Below are 19,436 nucleotides of genomic sequence, written 5' to 3'. Positions count from 1 at the left end.
AAATAGCAAATTCACGTGCTGGTCTTACAGGGAGGTGTGTTCAGGTGAATTCTTGCGGGAAGTGATCGCGCCATTGACCAACAAAAACCTGGTCTAAAGTCAATAGCGCAACATTTCATTGTTATTTTAACAGCAAATTACTAAAATGCGCATAGGCGTATGCACAGCACGCACACACTATGCTTGTTACACACACACACACAGGGAAGCGCAGCAGCACACAAACATGCAAAAGATTACAAATCAAAATATTACGGTGCAAATCCGCCATCATAATAGCAGTGTGCCAAGGTACAAACGTGCCAGTCATCAGTGAACAAGTTTTGATTAATAGCATGAGAGGGAGAGATCGTAATTTGTGGCCAAGTTGACAGATTGATATTGGCTTTCCTTTCGCTCATTGGGTCTTTGCCTTCCTAATTGTTGAAAGCGATGGACAGGGCAGATCAGACTTAATCAAAACCGAATCTAGAAAAGAGAAGTGAGTAACAATAAGCGAGTTAGTGAATGCAGAGCTTGGAGTTTAAGGTCAGTGGTTCTCTATCCCTCTCCTGGTTGTGGTTTAATTAATCCTGTGCTGTGACCTTTGAGTCAGCCGTGATGTTCATTCACAGTCTCACACAGGACAGGATTTCACCGTCTCTCTGTCTGAGAGTGGAGGCATCGTTGTTGTGGTTTCATGATCCCGTACGGAGCTGTTTTTATTTTGTGTAAATGCATTGTTTTTTTGTGTCACTGTATACATTGTGAAATACTTTATTAAAGACATTTAGTCATATCTCAAAATACATTTCTTCAACGTTAAACTACAAAAATGCTAAATATATAAATGAGTTAATGTTTTTGTTTCATACCATTACAATGCTCCATTCCACACGGGAATACATGACACGCAATAAAAATAAAGATTTCCAGTAGTTGATAACACAAATAGCACATATTCTGCAGCATTAAAATACATGTGTATCTCATCTTTAGCTGTTGTAGCATCCAACGGTTTAGATAAAACACCTCAATGTTAATGTAGCTGGGAGCTGCCATAAAGTACTATCCAACTATGAACAGGTTGGTTAATTTTCTAGATCTCCAGGCTTACTGGTGGGGTTTATATGGGTATAAAATTAAGTAACCTAAGGCTTTTTTCTTGTACTACTGTGAAGGTAATTGGGTGCACAAGGTGTGAAGAGTTTTTCTTCTAGCACATAATAACAACACTGAGCAGAGATGTGTGCAGAGATGATTTATAATAGTGTTTGTAGGTTTTATTGATTCAACACGATTCAAAGAAAACTTAATTGAAATATACAGCAGGCTGTTAATGTTAAGCAACTCATCATACAAGCATGTGCTTCTGGCATGGAGCAGCCCTTAACACTCTTGTCTTTGGGTGATGTCATAGGTGCATGTTGCGGGTGCTGGATTCGTTCGGGACGGAACCAGAGTTCAACCACGCCCACTACGCCCAGTCCAAGGGTCACAAGACGCCCTGGGGGAAGTGGAATCTCAACCCGCAGCAGTTCAACACCATGTTCCGTAAGTCGGCAGAACGCCAACACACACAAAGCACTCTCTTACCGAAAGTGCATTTGTCAACCATCAGTAAGCTTTAGCTCTGGTAGTTTAAAATAAACAACAACAAAAACAGGCCATTTGGCTCAATTATAGCATGAGTGCAGGATGTGAAATCTGTTCGCCACAGTTTATGAAATGAAAACCATAACAGAGAACGTTGCTGGTTGATTCATCCTCTGACTCAACAAGTTAAGAATGCAAAAAGATCCCTGATCCGTCCGAAGTACAAAAGTGCTGGACACTGGCCTTCTTCTCCACATGACTCTCACAGAGTTAACCTTCCCCACTCTGTTTAAATAAGGCCAAGTTGCCAAACATGACTACTTGCAGTATAAATCAGTTTTCGTGATCATTACACCCTAGGTTGTCTCCTATTCCACAGTTTAAGTTGAGTGTGAATGAGATGTTTTGGTCGGGAAAGAGGCATAAAAGAAACTCCAGCACATTGTTAATGGAATGTCATCATGCAGATTAAAGGAAAATAAGAGGTCAGACACACTCCATTTTACTGTGATTATAATGTAGGACGTAGGGGTTTTATTGCTCTGTGTGTGTGCATCACTGTAAGCTCACTCTGTAACTGGAGTCAACCACATTTGCGGACGTGGATGAGTGGTGGCGTTGCAGCAGAAGGGAGAGGGGAGCCAGCCCCCTGGGGTATTGACCTTTTCCCCATGGCTAAGAGAAAGTGAAATGTTACCCCTGCAGTCCCCGTTTGCGAGGTGAGGCCTGGAGCTATCCAGAATGCCACTGCACCTGAATAGGCCCTTTGTCCCCTTAACAGGGTATGTCTTTCTCATAACACACTGGGGCCTTTGCACAAAATCCAGTTAAGAGTCACTAGGTTAGATGATATCGCTGCTGAAACAAGTGCACAGTGGTTTGGTAGCGTGTTAAAACCACAAAATGGCATCACTCCCAGGCACGAGAGACTAGAAAGTTTTGTTTTTTTTCATCTCTGCATTGTGCCGCACAACACCTTACCTCCAGGCTTAAGAATAGCATGTGTACCATGCAAACAGTATTACATTAACACCTCCAAGGATGATGAAGTAGATATATCAGGTATGGTATTGTTATAAGGCCGTCCACAAATAATATTTGCTCATCAATCATTGTTATTTGATTAAGCTTTGTGTTAGTTTATGCAGAACACGGAAGGCATATGCCCGCTGAATGAATAATCATTCCTATCAGACACACCAACACAGAGACACGCCAATCACAGCCATTCTCCTATCAAGCTGGTCCTTTTATACTGTATATGACTCCTTCCTCACTGGTCCCTGCTACACTGACGCTGCTTCACTCACTGCTGCTGGCAACGCTTTGGCTCCACCACCCCAGCCTCCACCTTCCTAGTTCAGAGTCCTAACGTGACTCAAAGTTTAAAATGGTTTTCAATATTTTCCTTGTGGCTCACTCTTTTTTTACCCAGGGAGGGGTTCTGCGTGGTGCTCCCTGTTTCAGCTTAGCATGCTGCTTGGCTGGTCCAGGGAGCATTATCAAGAGCGGAGCCATCAGCGCCAAGCATGTTTTTCCATTAGTTGCAATAAATGGTTACATCTATGACCAGAGTGTTCCTGGCTGAATCACATGAAATTATACGGGGTAGTGTGTATTTCTGAGCAGGTGCTTCTGTCAGCTTGGATTTACCATGGGTGGAGTTTTCTGCTTGAGAACATTTTACTTTGTGTACATTTTACTGGTGTCAGGATCTGCAGAAGTAAATTTGGTTGTCTAGAAGCTTCTCATGTCTCATATTTACCCCATCAATCTGGTCCTACAAGCACGCTGTCAAAGAAATATAAAAGCATTTTAATACTATTTGCAAATGCTGTGTACAGTGTAGTTCCATATAGAAAGTAAATACAATAAAAAACTTTATATTTACTTTATTAAACCATACATTAAATGTTATATTTGGATTCCTTGGTCATGAATATGTATTAAAATTCACCTATTTAATGTAGATGTAACAATGGACAAATCAGATGCTAGTAGGTAATCTATCCTAGATTTGGATTGGTCTATTTGTTACGATTAGGCTCTGTGCTCTATAAATCATTGGTTGGGGGAATTTGGAGTTTGTGGCCTCTGGCCAATAAGACAAGAAAAGGCCAAATTGACCTCATTAATCTGTTTCAGAGTCAGGATAGCAGGGAGTGTTTTCTGCTGTACAGTTTGTGTTAGAATGGGCTGCACGTCTTAGTTAAGTCGGCTGTGTTTCCTAGTCATTAATAATCAGGGGAGCTGAATACTTGCAGTTAAAATGAACCTTTCCTGTAGGTCAGAACGACATGTAAGGATTGAAGTCCTGTAAAGTCTAATTTATTTACTATACACCTTATCAGGTTAAAAGACAGGTTTGTTACAAAGACTTTGGTGTGGGATATAAACCTGACTACAAACAGATATACATTTTATCTATTTATTTTGGAAACAAGAATGACTATGAATAATGATCCTTCCTTTAATCCCTCTGCACTACTGTCACAGATATACTTTCCCTGTCAAACATCTTTGTCATGCACATGCACTCTTATAAAAACACATTTAGAAACTTGAAGCATGCACATGGCCCAAGAAATCAGCTTTGTCAACCAGGTTTCTCTTAAACCCTTGCCACAGTTTTCCTGTGTGTGTATCTGTGCAGCTGAATGCTTAATCCCTTCCTGGAAATGATGATTAATACTGGTCATAGGCCGAACAACAGATATTATTTATCTTTGAGGCATTGCCAGCTACGTAACTGACCCTGAGATCTGCCAGGCTGATAGTGCCTGTAAAGCTTTGACTGATAATGTCGCTGGCACACCCACTCACAAAAGGTTATCTTTTTTTTTTTTCTATATTCGTTCGTTCGATCAATAGGCTGTTGTCTCTCATACGCCTTACTCTGTCCAAAGCACAAATAAACTTTTTACAACACCTTAAATAAGAAATGGGTTCTTGTAATTCATATCATTGGAAAACCAGACAGAGAGAACACATTTGTTGAGAATGAAATCATTTTTATTTCATTCAATCAAAACGTAATTAAATGCAGGCTTTCAAGATGTCGCCCTGCCTGTACTCTACGTATGTGGTTATTGGATTTACAGAGTTTTCTAATGAAACATTGGTGCAAGACAAGAACAGGTGCTGTAATTGAGCACCTCTCACTGTTTCTTTACATTTTAAACCTTTTTAGATGCTTTCTTTGATTGATTGCAGTGGATTAGCATTAATCAATCTTATTCGGCTCCGATACTGCCTAAAACGCTGGTATCAGAATCGGGAAGTACTGGAGTTAATGCACCGATCCGATACCACGTAATAAAGCCCTAAAGAAAATCTACGTCAAAGTAGTTTATTTATGTTCTTTTTCCGTTATAACTGACTGTCAAACTGCATAATAAAAGAAAGTTCTGTGGCGTTCATTGTTTGTGTTTGTTCATGTTTCACAAAGAGTTTAACCTGAGCCAGACTGACAACAAAGATAGAAATCATATCACATCCATACAGGGATAGTAGTATACAGTTGTTAAAACATAATAAAATATATGTCACATTGGTATCGGCTCAGTACTCGGTATCGGCCCGATACGCAAGTTCAGGTATCGGGAAGCAAAAAATGGCATCGGGCCATCTCTAATTAGCATAATGGAAAGTTCCAACACTGAAGTCCAGAAATACTGTAGAGACACATAGACACCAATTAGCATTTAATGACATAGAGACAGTTATACACTTTCCAAAACTGCTTTACCGATTAATAGATTGCAAACCAAGGTAAATATATTGGACCTTCAAATGGCACATACAGTACCGTGGTTGTGTGGGTGCATAGAATAGGGCCAAGTGCATTTCTTTGTTTGTCCTCAGACTGTATGAAATATGGCCGACATTAGCATAAATTAATGAACATCAATAATGTGCTAATGATTGCGAAACATCTGTCGAATGAGTTATTCATTGGTCTCGTGGATCATTTTTCAGACTTGTGTTGTGATATTTCAAACTAACATGAGTATGAATTACTTACAGATTAAAAACACTTCATTTTCATTCTTATGATGTTTGCAGCACTGTAGGACTGCCTGGCAGTCGCTCAATCTCAAAGTTGCTTGTGTATTTTTATTTTATTCTCACCCTTCAGGCCCATTCAGAAGTTGTCTAACCAAAAAAAGTCTTGATGTTGAGTTTTCAGAGTGCTGGAGATTTTAGTGTTGATGATGCATCTTTGCAGTTTAAAATCTTTTTTTTTTTTGTGTGACCAGCAAAATAGAAGTTAGTTTACTGTAAAATGAGTCTGCATTCTCAAATGTTGGGCTAATATTAATCACATAATCCTTAGTCTGTGACTTGGGATTACTTTTTCCCTAGTGTATTTTCTTGTGCAGGTACCACTGTGCGATGATGTAGTGTAGTCTGCCTCTAACGCTGATTCAGTGACACTTTCCTGCTCCTTTTTAAAGGGCACAAAGGAAGCCCCTGAACAGTCCCTCTCACCCTGTCAGAGACGATATCCTGCCCTTAAGAGTATTACCGGCATTTTTTCACCCGGTTTCGCACTCAGGTCGGCCATGTTGTACCAATATTGACTCCTAAGTGAACCCAGGCTTCCTTATTTAGCAACTTCACATTCACAAGTTTGTCAAGAGCAACAAAAGCAGCTGCTTCTCCAACAACGCTGTCCTCCCAGGCTGTTTGTTAGCTAATAGCAAATGAAGCCGTGGCAAGTTGAGTGACATTTTGAGTGGCGGCTCTAGTGGGAGAGGACGCATCTGTTGCCAAATGCATCAAGAGGGCCTAACACTAATTAACAGCCTGTCCTGTTTACACAGTTAGTTTTGTACAGGAGTGTTAGTGCTGCATCCTCCCAGTGCAGAGGACAATCTCTGCCTCGTCGCCATCAGAAATACTTTGTTATTGTTGACCTTTTGAGGTTTTGGCGTGTATTTGTTCAAAAGTGCTTTTGCTTTTCTACCGTTAACACCAGCTCAACTACACCTCCATTATGCCACACTGACACCTCACACAGATCTGGTGGTATCTTCGTAACATTTATGTGCTCTCCTACACACACGCAACATGAACTAACAGTTCTCAGCGGGTGAAAGGTTCCATCTGTGCATTGTCATGCTGGGAAGTGCAGAACAGGAGCAGGATTTGATTTGTTCAGTAATTACTTGGTCTGGTGCTAGGCTCATTTACTCTGCATCCTGTGTGTTTCTTTTTTATGTTTGCCCAAAGATATTTAGCTGGAGCCAATATGTGAACTGCCTGAAGAGATCGAGTGAACAAACGTTGGCTTTTTGTCAAGTGGGAAAAAATGTCACATTCCAGCCAACACCCTGATAAAAACACTTCAATAGTATTTGTGGAACTGCTGTAGCATAGTCAAACTTTTACAGTACGTCATTGTTTCTGCTGTCATCTGCCACAGTTGAATCATGATACAGCAGCTGTATCCCTGCCATCATGTGTTAAATGTCATCATTTATGATGATTCATCCCCTCTTATTACATGAGGCGTGATTAGTCCAGAGGATACCTGTGTTTGCACCTGTGGTATTTGAGATTCTTTGCAGAGATTTTCTCAATCAAGCCTTCTTTTATTTTCTATACCAGGGTTTTCCCTACTATTAGGTGCAGCACCTACGCTATTTTGGGCACCACCTTAAGCCGAATGAATGTAACCAAATTACTTTTCTCAGATGTAATGATTGTAGTTGTTTATTATCTGCGCTAGCTTTCCATTTTAAACACACATATGGTGAAAATAATCAATAAAACATGACGTGAAATTGCATTTTTTATTTTAATTTTTTTACGTACGATTTTCTTGAGGGCCGACCCCTAAACCCCATGCCAAATACGTTCATCTAAGTCTTCCATATACCTAGGGAAAACACTGCTATACTGAAGCCGATGCCATCTCCCTCTGACTGACTGACCTTAATTTGCCTCTGTAGTAAAAGCATTGTGGTAATAAAAAAAAAAAAAAAAAAAGCTCTGACCACAGTACAGTAGTTCCCCGGGGCTCTGGCACGAATCTGCACCAAAACACCTCGCAGGCTGTTTCATTCACTTCCATGGGTGATGAGGTCTGCGTTTCAGTCTGGTTGTACTATTCCTCAATTCGATTATTAAGCATATTACTTTTTGACTGAACCTTATCTGCCCACACTCCAAAACCCTTGTCTTCACATTTGTTTTACAAGGCAGAAGGGAGTGAGGTAAAGCGCTGCCAGATTCGGGCTCCACTCTTGACCTGCTCATCTCGTTGTTCCCATAGTAACTTGTCATCACCAGGCGATAAGGAACGGAGGGAACAAAAACCCAAAGTGCTTGTTGAGTTGTTCTGTGCAACTGTTTCCGTCTCTCTCTTTAGATCAGTGCTAATTACTGGGATTGAAATGGTCATATTTAACTAAATAGTATGCAGACACTTTTGTTTTTGCCTTAGTGATGCATAAACTAAGGAGAGAAAAATAGCCTAAAGTCATTTTTCATTTTATTCCCAAAGAAGCAATCACTGACTTTTTTTCTCGCCTCTATCCTTTTTTCCTTTTTGTTTTGCTAAGACACATTTAAATGCATCACAGTGAAGGTTAAATGACGCCTTTTAGAGCTTTTAATCCCTTAGAGGCAAGCACCGATATTCATTTGTGTGTTTGTATGTATTTATATTTTATTTTTATTTTACTGCAGCGCACACCCCAGACAACAGTTTCCTGGGCTTTGTCGTGGAGCAGCACCTCAATGCCAGCGACATCAGACACATTGATGACATCAAGAGACAGAACCAGTCACTAGTCTACGGCAAGGTTGACAACTTCTGGAAGGTATTATATCTTTTATGCACTCGCACACATGCATGAGACATTTACGATATTACTAAAACAGTGTACACATTTCTCACGCCCTGGAACATGTAAATTGGACACCTATAGGGCCGGGTTATACTAGAAAAGAAGTGGTTTGTACGTGTTGTCTGATCAGGTCGGAAATCAAAAGTGTTATAGTTATAGACTGATACAACCATGCTACAGAGAAAAAAAAGTAGTTCTGACTTTTCCAAAACCCAGCAAAACCCATATACTGTACACACATACCTACAGACACATTTACACAGACACACACCTTTTCAAATACTTACACTCTGACATACACAGATGTACACATAGATAAATACCTACGTATGCCTTCTGAAGATGAAAGGGACAGACTAGGCATGCCAAGAACGCCAGTGGACCAAGAATAACCCATTTCCAGACCCCTGAGAGCTCTGCAGTGAAACTCTTTGAACAACCTTGGGTAAAACTTTCACAGAAAAGTTAATAACGAAGCTCAAATTCATCGCTCTCTCCGTGACATTTTTAATATATTCAAATACATGCTCACACTGCGGCACAGGGACCAAGGGATTACTGTATCCTAGACAAAAACGACTTAGAGACTTGGAGAGATTTGCACATTGTTTGGCATGCCATGGATGGTTGGATTACTGCCCACGCCTTGATGAGCTTTCAGCCGACACCATGTATGTTTCAGAGTGGGTCGCTCCAGATCCTACTGACTCTTTAGTTGTCTGACAGAGTCGCTCGGTGGCATGATAATAGAAGCTACAAGAGAATTGTCTTCATGTAGCATGCCTTGTAGTGCAAATGCCTTCTCACATCAGGAGGCTGTGTGGTGAAGATGTGTAGAATTGAATAATAAGCCGAACATAACTGACTAATGATCTGCAAATACTGTTGCATCAGCCGGTCATGGTTTGTTCCACTTGGCTTTACCTACCTTTACCAACTCATTGGCTTTACATTTATGTCAATACAGCTGACTGGTGATAATAGTTCATGCATTGAGTTTCTGTGGTTCCATAGTTCCTGGAACTGTTTGGTCAAAAATCCCTGCGGGGCTTTCCGACCGGAGGGATTTTTGGAGTTCTTAGAACTAAACATTCCTAGAACACTTTTTTTCGTCATGTTCCGACAGGAAAAAAATTTGGGGATTTTTAAGTTCCTCTGGCCTCAGTAGTGTACTTTTTTAGCTCCTACTTCAGAGCAAGGTCTTTTCCCTTTTCCCTTTTCCTAGGTGTACTTGATTGGTCGAACTTATAAGTCACGCCCACTGCCAACTCGGAAACTTGCAGACAGAGCAACAACCAACAACGGGACATTTGTAACAATTTTCACCATCTTATTCATCATTAAATTCACTTCTGACAACGTTTTAGGCGAGAAATTAAGTGTTTAGATTTTGAATATAGGCAGTCTTGCGAAAATTGATGCCGAATTGACAATTTGCTTCAAAGTTTTCGGAGTTGAGAAGCTCCATCAAGTGAGGTGACAGCCAGCAAGCGCCTCCCCCGGCTTCTAGCTCGTCGCTCGGCCAGTCTTGCTCAGACATCTTGCGGTAAGCTGGAGGTCTCTCAGACCGTTCTCGTAAATAGGAGGCTTTTATTTCGCCGTTGACGGTTCGTTTGTTTAAATATCACAACACATGTCCATCATAAGATTAACGGGAACCTGTGGTTAACTGTCTTTTCGGAGTTAAGCTCCACAAGCGTGTCCTGTGGCTCGCCAGCCGTCACACACACACACACACACACACACACACACACACACACACACACACACACACACACACGTACGTCCACAGTGCAGCTTGCGTCACTCCCTTACCCCTCCTACCAGTCCCTATGGCCACTTGGCCAGTGGGAATGCAAACGGAAAAAAAGATTTTGGAGGAGAGTAGTTCTTAGAACTGCTTAGAAGTGTACTTTTCCTCTAAAAAGTACAAGTACTATCCGGTCGGAAAGCACCTATAGTCACACACATTTACGCTTGGAGCTGCACACTACAGGATTTCTGTTGGAGCAGATGGGAGTTTGGTGTCAATATTAAGGGCATTTAAACAGTATGTTTCAGGGCTTGGATGAGAACTTCACTTCTTCACCTCCAGGATTATTGCGATCCTGATCACATAAAGATGTGATTTGTCCTAAGAAGTAATGAACAAAATCCAACCAGTGGCCTCTGAAACAGCACAAGGAAGTGTGTGTTTGGAAAATACAAGTCATGTGGGAAAATATTAACAGCAACAAAACAAACTTAAAAACCTAATCTAAAACGTATTCATTAACAACACTTGTACAGTTTGAATTTCAAAGCCACATTGTAAGGCTCTAAATCCCAAGGTGTTTATAGTTTTTTAATCCAGAGGTAGCTGGCATGCTGCTGTGTTTTATGGCTTCTAGTACTGAGTCAGAGCTCACACAGCAGTGTGCTTTTCAGTCTAGCTTTAAAAGGGCAGACAGGGGGAGCCCATCAGCTCACAGCAAGCGGCATTAGTTGCCAATCAGACTCCCAAGCTGTTCATTACCTCCTGCTTTTAATTAAAGGGCCATTTTGGAACCGACTGATAACGAGCTGACTAGCTTACTTCATTCCCCTCCCTCTTCATTTTAAATCAAGCTGTCCTTCGATCTCTTTCTCCACACTTGAGAGGTTTTATTTCAAAATGATATATCCCCTATTTGTAATAGAAAGTGGGTCCCACTTTAAGAATTCTATTTCTTGCACGAAGGTAAAATTTATAATGGAATTATATTCATGTTATGGGATTAATGATCTGAAGACTCCCTAACTAACGCTTGAGAGAGGTACGGTCATCTTTTTCATATGTAGCAATCGAATTAAATCTCTTTTCAGCCCTGATAACGTTGGCAAACTTCAGTGTTGCTCATCAAATCTCTCTCTTGCCTTAATTACTATACCTGCCCCTCATTTCCACTTTTTTCCCCCTACGTTTATCTAGGGATCAGATGATTTCCATTTTAATGTAACTTTTAGCTAATGCAAGTTTAACTCTGGTTCGACTCTGACCTGCAGCCCTTTGCTGCATGTCGTACCCCCACTCTCTCCCCTTTCAAGTCTAAGCTGTCCTATACAAATAAAGGCCTAAAATGCCAAAAGAATAATCTCTACAGGCATCATAAAACAAATACAAATACATTTAGGCTAGATAAGACTTTACAGGAAACTTCCAATATTTCCAGGAAAGGTTTTTGAGATATATTTATTTGCTTTATTGAGCTATAAAACCCAAATAATGTGGAAAAACTCTGGTCATTGAAACTGGAAATGTGTGGACACATTAGAGTGCCTGAGCCAGCATTGTTGCAGATGTATTCTCCAGCTGAATGCTGTCTCCTTCCTCGGCCTTAATTTGGAGGGGTTAATGTAGGTTAGGCAAGTAATGGTGTCCACGTAAAACCCAGCCTATTGAAAGGTACTCGCTCTGCCTGATCAGTATGCAGAGGTGCTCAGGTCACACTCATCCCACCGGTGTACAAAGTGAACCAATGTGTGAAGCTCACTGAGTAATAATCACCCAGACACACACATTCTCTCACACATTTTTCACTAGTCTTCATTTCAAGTTTTTATCAATACCAGCACAACTGGAAGACAAAAAGGGGGAAAAAGTGTTGTTTCTGATGCACAACAGATGCTTTATAGTGCACATGACTTTCTCATTTCCGTGAGCACAAAACAGTTTCATTTGCCAATGAGAAATTTTGACAAAGTTCTTTGTTTTTCTTTTCCTTTTTTTTGGATCATCTATTTAGGGGCTTTGTATATTTTTAGCATGTTATATAGTTGTATGGGACTAAACCTCAAACCTCATACTATCAGGAACAATAGTCTAACTATCTGCGGAGGGTTTCTGATCCATAAACCCTCCGTTCATTGGATTACCTTTTCTGAAAAATACTGTTTTTCTTATTTTTCAAAATGCAAAATTGGGGCAGATTTCAAATATCTTAAAAGAAAACTTTATGGAGTCAACCTTGTGTGTCGTAGTAAAAAATCTCACATGCTGAGAACATACAGAAAAAGTGACAGCTGGAAAATGCAATAAATTACTATGATGATGATAACAGCGTGCAGATTTTTGGGAAGCACAGGGGAGAGTTTGATCGCTCTAGGGTTGAGGTTGTACCTAACTTTATGAAAGATTTGTCTGCACTTGTCTTGTGGTAATAGAGGTGAGTCAAGTCGGTGATTAAAACAGGGATCATTTGTAGTGAATCACTTTGTAGTGAAATTAAATGATTCCTCGTTTTGCTGAGGACTGTAACTTCATGTAGGCCAAAGCAGCAGGTCTTTCATATTTCAAGTATTTTGTTGTTAAAGAGGCAGTGTTGATGGTGAGACCTGAAATAAAATGGCCAGACCACCTCTGAGGGAGCTGTTTCCATAGCAACCCAGTTAGAAAAGCAGAGCAAGGGAGCTAAGAGTGACTGTCTTCTCTCTATGTCTCTCTCTCTGTGTGTGTGTGTCTCTCTCTGTGTCTCTCTCTCTCTCTCTCTCTCTCTCTCTCTCTCTCTCTCTCTCTCTCTCTCTCTCTCTGTCCACACACACTATACAAACAGCTATTAGATATTTAAGTATTCATTATTTGGAATATATCTCTCATATTGTCACCCTGTCTCTATATCTTAATCTTCCATTATAGATATTTTATTTGTAATATTTTGTGAGTAAAATGTGAATCTGCAACTTAACCAGCAACATTTCTCTGTCAGGTAAATTATTTCAGTAGTAGTAAGTCAGTAGTATACAGTTAAGTTGCATATTAAGTGCTTTGGGGTGCCTCTGTAAGTTATTTCGGGGTACGATGGTTCTGGAGAAAACTGCAAGCAACAATACAGGAGGCCAAGCAATTAGCCTGTTACGAGCAGGTATGTTTTAAACGGGCACTGCACTAGTCTCCACTAAATCGGTCAGTGTCCCTATCTTTTAGCGTTCAGTGTGTAAGAAAGCATTTGATGAGGCAGAAGGGAGCAAGGTGAGAATGAGGAGGATGTACAGAGAGGGAAAGCTGCAGGCCCTTGGCAGGAGATCAGAGGACATGTTGAAGAAAGAGAAATCACACTAAGCTGGCAGGGACACATACACACACACACACACACACACACACACACACACACACACACACACAGACAGAGCTGGCATATGTAGAGCAGGAAGGGCAACCATCCCACACTCTTACCCTTACAGCCTTATGCACAGTCTGTATGTGTTTCATCCCCCTTTCATGAAGGATAACCAAGTTGAGTTGAACATTAAACCGTCTTTAGTTTCACTGTGCTTGTCCAATCTAACGAAGCAATCTCTTGTGCCATTAAAGTGGCGTGAGTGCTTGGGCAGAAACCTGAATTTGACGTTTATGAAAAAGCTGGGTCGGCACGGGAAATGTTATTGCGGTTATTGAACAGACTGCTTCTGTCACAGATGTTTCGTTGAATTAGGCTCAAGCCATTTCCAGAAGGTGCTGTTTGCTGCTGCTATACTTTGTAACTCAGATCTGTCGTGTCAAATATTATGTTTTACTTCAATCTTTAGTATATTACAACTAGAACTGTACACTTTCTGATGTACTTGTGCTCACTGCTGAAAACTTGCACATTTGAATTGGTTGAAATACTGAAGGAAGGTAAAGTGGCAGTTGAAATACATTGACCAAAAAAAAGTTGAAATGGCAGTTAAAATGTAAGGGCTGTATGAAGTTGAAGTGTCAATTTAAGTGCTGACACAAGTATTAGTTGAAGCGAAAGTGCTGAAAGAAGGTGAAGATTCAGTTGAACTTCAATCACTGAAAGGAGTTGAAATGCCAGGTGTTTAGGTGGTAAATTGAGCAGGATGGGTCAGTTGTAGTGTAAGTCCTAAAAGAAATTAGCCACTTTATGTGTATAAACTGCAAGAAATGTATCAATTGAAGTGCAACCGTTGGAGGCAGATGAACTCAGTTAAAGAATAAAAGATAAAAGCAGTGAAACTGTCAGTTGACATATGTATAAGCACTGAAAGCAGTTGAATTATCACTTGAAGAATAAGAGATGTCAGTTAAAGAGTAACATTTGAAAGCAGCAAAAAAAAGTTTAATATTTAAAACAAATATTAAAAATCAATATCTAAGAGACACAGATATCCCAAATAAGCTGACCATTTAGAAATGTAGTTACATTTCTAGGCATGATTCATCATGATTAGTGTCTTTTTTTGGCATGGGGAACACACTGACCTTGTCTTTTTCGGAATGTGTTGTGTTCAATCTACTTTCGATTGTATTGATCAAAAGGACAAGTGCATTGAACTGTCAACACTGTTTGCTTCTGTAATCATTCACAGAAACCGTAAATGGCTAATCCAGACTTATGAGGGGAATGCAACCAACAAATGTGAGAGTAAAACAAAAAATAATATATTTAACAGTGACATGAAATTGAATAGCTACAGTAGGGCAACAATAAGTACAATAATATAATTAATATAAGAATAGAAATAAGTAATGTTTAAATTGAGCAAGCAGCCTAACTCTGCTTATACCGCATTGATAATTAGGCTTGAAATAATACGGACACCTCCCGATGGCATGTTTTGTTCACTGCATGCTTCATGAGGTAGTAGTTTGAATGTATGGAAATGGTGTTAAGAGCCCTCCTGGTGCCATTAGCTTCTATATACAAGGTGCAAAGCTTTTAATTGCACCCAATGATGCATGCGGCGCTACAGGTGTTTCCATCGCTGCAGGATGGGCAGGAATAATATAGATACTGCATGGGTTTTTAATTTATTTCTCTTGAAGTGGGCATACAACACATATGAGCTCAGCCTGGGACACTTGGATGATTACGCAGCCCACATATACAAAGCAAGGACTCAACTTTTCAGTTATCACCTCCTCTACTACTCAAAAACATGCTCTGGCCAGCCACCAAACTCCAATAGGTTACACACTGTTATGTCTAATGGAGTGTGGGAGGGCATTAAAGTAAATAACATCTCCTGACTGCACTCCAAGCACTTCTGGATACTATTTACCCATGTTCCCCTGGCGATTTCTACGTATCTGTCAGTGTCTAATGGGTGTTACGGTGCTTTTATTAAAGTGCTCATATTATGCTCATTTTCAGGTTCATAATTGTGTTTAGAGGTTGTACCAGAATAGGTCTATGTGGTTTAATTTTCAGAAAACGCCATATATTTGTTGTACTGCACATTGCTGCAGCTCCTCTTTTCACCCTGTGTGTTGAGCTCTCTGTTTTAGTCACAGAGTGAGGCATCTCACATTGTAAGTAGCTAGTCAGTTGCACAGTATGAGGGAGTGCCACGCTAGCAGCTAGGCGAGCATTATAACGTGTGTTACAAAGTGACCACGTTTGTCTCTGAAGTAAAGGCTGGACTACAATAGAGCTGTTTGGAGCAGTTTGTGAACAATGTTTTCTGTTGGAGATGGTAAGTCCCTTTGGGGTGGACGTTGGGCTTTTTCACTTTGTAAACCTATAACGTAAACAACAAAGATATATAACACAATAAAGGAAAGGGGAAAAGCCAAAAAGCATAATATGAGCACTTTAAGCTGTTTATTTACAATTACATCTGTCATACATTTGTCTTATTCTTTTTTGTAATCTGTAGTGGTGGGTCTTCTTTTTGCCCATTAGACGTAAAAGAACCACACTGGAATTAAGTCATGCAGTAGTTCTAATGATGCCAATTGCACGTCCTGAAGAAAATGTGTGTGTGATTGCTGTGAGCATGCTGATTGGCATAATTTTTGATTGCAATACCGAGCTTTTTGAGATCAGAATGGCAGTTCTACTGTAGTTGCAGTTGCTACAGTTGCTGGGTATAAAGAAACTGTTTCAAAAGTTTCATGTATGGCATTGTATTCCTCATAAGTCATTCATAAACAGTACATTTCAGTGTAATACATGTATGTACACTTGATCAATGTGCAAGACTGAGCATTTTGAAATCATCAGTGTTCAGAAAGACCATGGCTGAGATATAAATACAATTAATGTCTATGGAATTGATAATAACTCAAAGTACAACAGTGAAGAATAAGAAAAGTCATAGGCCGGGTATAAAGGCTGTTTAGTATTGCTAAAGTGCCCTTGTGCAAATCACCACACTTGAAATGAACCACTGCCGTTACTTCTGACTGACTCAACATTATGACATCACTGCAGAGATGTGTGTAATGGGCTCTGCTTGTCAGAGAGTGTTTATGCGGTGTTCTCTGAAGAATAGGTGGAGTGACTTTTTTGTTGTGACTGACAAGCTTCCATTTTTGGGCCTCCAGAGAGGAGATTATTTCAGATGGGAAGACGATCAGAGGTGCGTTTGATGTCGAAAGCAGTTTGAGGGTCGAGTAAGTCGAACCAAGTGCACCTGTCTGCATTCTGATGAGCCAACAGCTCTTTGCACCATCTTTTTTGAGAACATGAGGAATGAACACGAGGAAGACAGAATATGTATTGAATGCAGTGTCTCAGGTGAATGCAGAAGTTGATTGTTTCAGTTGAAATGTGCTGAAATGCAAGATTAATCTGCTCCCACCCTTCTGTCTTGACACTAGTACCTGATAAGAGAAAGCGCTGAAACATCAAAATCTGCTCTCAGCCCTGCAGCTCTGCCCCTATACCAACATATAGGAGGAGAAATTTAATAATAAATGGTAAAAAAGTGCCGTGCACTCACATAACAAGTGTTTTGATTTCCATCTAAACCTCAGATCAGAGAGCTGATTCCGCATTTCTGTAGAACAGCTGATAAACATACCTAACAGTAAATTTCGAAATCACTTATTTCATTTATATCATGTGTCACTTAGCAGCCACTATAAAATTGCCTAAGAGAAAAAAATGTAATAGAATAAAATGTAATAAAAATAAAATAACAGAGATGGGGAGTTTACTTACTTAATTAAGTCTGTGACAGCTTTAATAGTCTAATTTCTCTTATTTCTTACTTATAAACTGGTGAGTGCTGTAATGCTAGCCATCATAAACACGGATCAATGACAATAGAAAGTTAGCTGTGGATCTGAAACCTTTTTAGGTGGTCTCTCAGCCTGTAAGCTTTCCTCCCCTTAAGGTCGTGACACACTAACCCGATAATCGGCCGTTGGACAGTCTGGCAAGGTCAGTGACTCGAGTCTGTTTGGTGTGTTCCATGCTGTCGTCCGTCCGTGAGGCCGTCGGCATTCATTTTGGCCGATTTGACATGTTGAATTGGAAGGCGGGCACTGCCGGCATTCGGACTCAAATGACCAATCTGATTGGAAGAGTGATAACCTGAAAACGAGGAGCGGGATGAGCGTGACTAGAGTCTCTCAAAATCGGACAAATCTTTTAAACTGACCTTTGTCGATGTGAAATAAAGACAGATTCAGCAACTGCATGGCCTATTTCTCGCTTAAAATGTTTTCAGAAACACGTTTCGGTGAACTAGTACAATTAGGGATGGTATTCTGAACAAGCTGCCATGACAGTCTGGCTTTGAATTTCCGGAGAAACCAGACCCACGTGACGCGTTCGTCCAATCAGCTGCCGGTTTTCATTTTTGGGCGACAATACAGATTAGCGCTGCCTGCTGTTATGGAGACGTATTACGTTTCCTTGCTTCGGTGTGTTCCGAGGCACTTTTTTTGAACAACTCGGGAGACTGATCAGTCCAACTGCCTTTTCTGCCGAGGGTCGGCCATTTGGTTGGTGTGTCAGGGGCTTTAGACTGCCGACAGAAGCAGCAGCCGCCTCTCCGAGTCAGGCTTTACAAATTCTCTGTGATTTACAAGGTCATAAAACTCGCCTCCTCCTTTCCTGCATCAATCAACCTCTCCAGCTAAAGCAGTTATTTTATAACTCCCTAAGCACATGCTCCCGTACACGACTGCTGCAATCGATCTGCTACCTGGTTTCAGATTGCACGTTGCATGTGGTTGGAGACATATACATCCACATACAGCGCACACAAATCCACCAGGGCTTTTCTGAGGACATGGAGAGAAAAAACTATCTTGTGATGTGTCTTCACGCCTGTTAGTGTTACAAAGTCATAACTTTTTTCTGCTTAACCGTGTGCTGACAGCCAAGACAGGTTTATGAACTGAAGTTGGCATATTATCATTACATGAAGGGAAAGCAAAGAAATTCCACAATGGATCTGAAAAATGGCAATGCACCACATGCCTCTCTTTCATGTTGTCCCACTTCTGTAGTCCTGTCGCGCTTTGCCAGGGATGGGATTTTTTACATCTTTCAGCCCGTTTTTTTCAACACATTTGTTCTTTTTGAACACGCTCCCTCCCTTTATTCCAACCAAGTGTGTCTGTGTGTGAGAGAAAGTCCAGCCATGCTCCAGAGAGCATCTGGCCAGTGATGTCCTCTGACCGTGAAGCTTTGTGTGGTGACTGCCTCGAAGGGTCATGGCAATCTATGTTCCTCTTCTACACACACACACACACACACACACACACACACACACACACACACACACAGCCACTAAAGCAGTCACCATAAACACATCACACACATCCTGTCTTAAGAAACTTTATGATGTTTTTCCTTCAGTAGTGTTTTTTTCTTCTTCTTTCCGCTCCAGGCTGTCATGTCTCATGTACAGTAAATCCAACAATGTTCATCTAAAATGTTCATTATAATCCATATTCTAATTTACTGCATGTCTAATCTCATATGTCATTAGAGTGGTTTACAATTGCTTTGGCTCCGAAACTCTGCACAGAAGCAATTGTAAAATACCGTACTCATTCAAATGATTAAATAAAAAATGTAATTCTATGTTGAACGGCAACAAATCATTCCCAATCAGAACATGTGTCTAAAATGTATGTATGCCCTTAAGATTGTCAACTTTTGTATTTAAAGCGCCATCAACTGACGTGAAAGTGCAACACATATCTTAAAGTTGAACCATTCTGCATATTTACATGAATCACCATACTGCATAGGAATTACTGTGTTTTTAGAAGTATCAATGTTAATAGTCTTTCTTGAC

General features: G+C 40.5%; 1 protein-coding gene across 1 annotated transcript in view; it reads left to right on the top strand.

Annotated features, from left to right (window-relative positions):
* Positions 1–19,436, top strand: part of mgat5 (alpha-1,6-mannosylglycoprotein 6-beta-N-acetylglucosaminyltransferase) — an 82,239-nt gene that overhangs the window by 51,875 nt on the left and 10,928 nt on the right. The window contains exons 10-11 of the mRNA XM_078244092.1: positions 1,400–1,533; positions 8,272–8,405. Coding sequence (XP_078100218.1) covers positions 1,400–1,533; positions 8,272–8,405 — 268 coding nt within the window. The remainder of the gene's footprint in view (positions 1–1,399; positions 1,534–8,271; positions 8,406–19,436) is intronic.

Source organism: Sander vitreus, chromosome 24 (assembly GCF_031162955.1).
Source record: "Sander vitreus isolate 19-12246 chromosome 24, sanVit1, whole genome shotgun sequence".
Classification (NCBI taxonomy): domain Eukaryota; kingdom Metazoa; phylum Chordata; class Actinopteri; order Perciformes; family Percidae; genus Sander; species Sander vitreus.
Note: the sequence above shows the minus strand (reverse complement) of the source record. Positions and strands in the feature narration are given on the sequence as shown.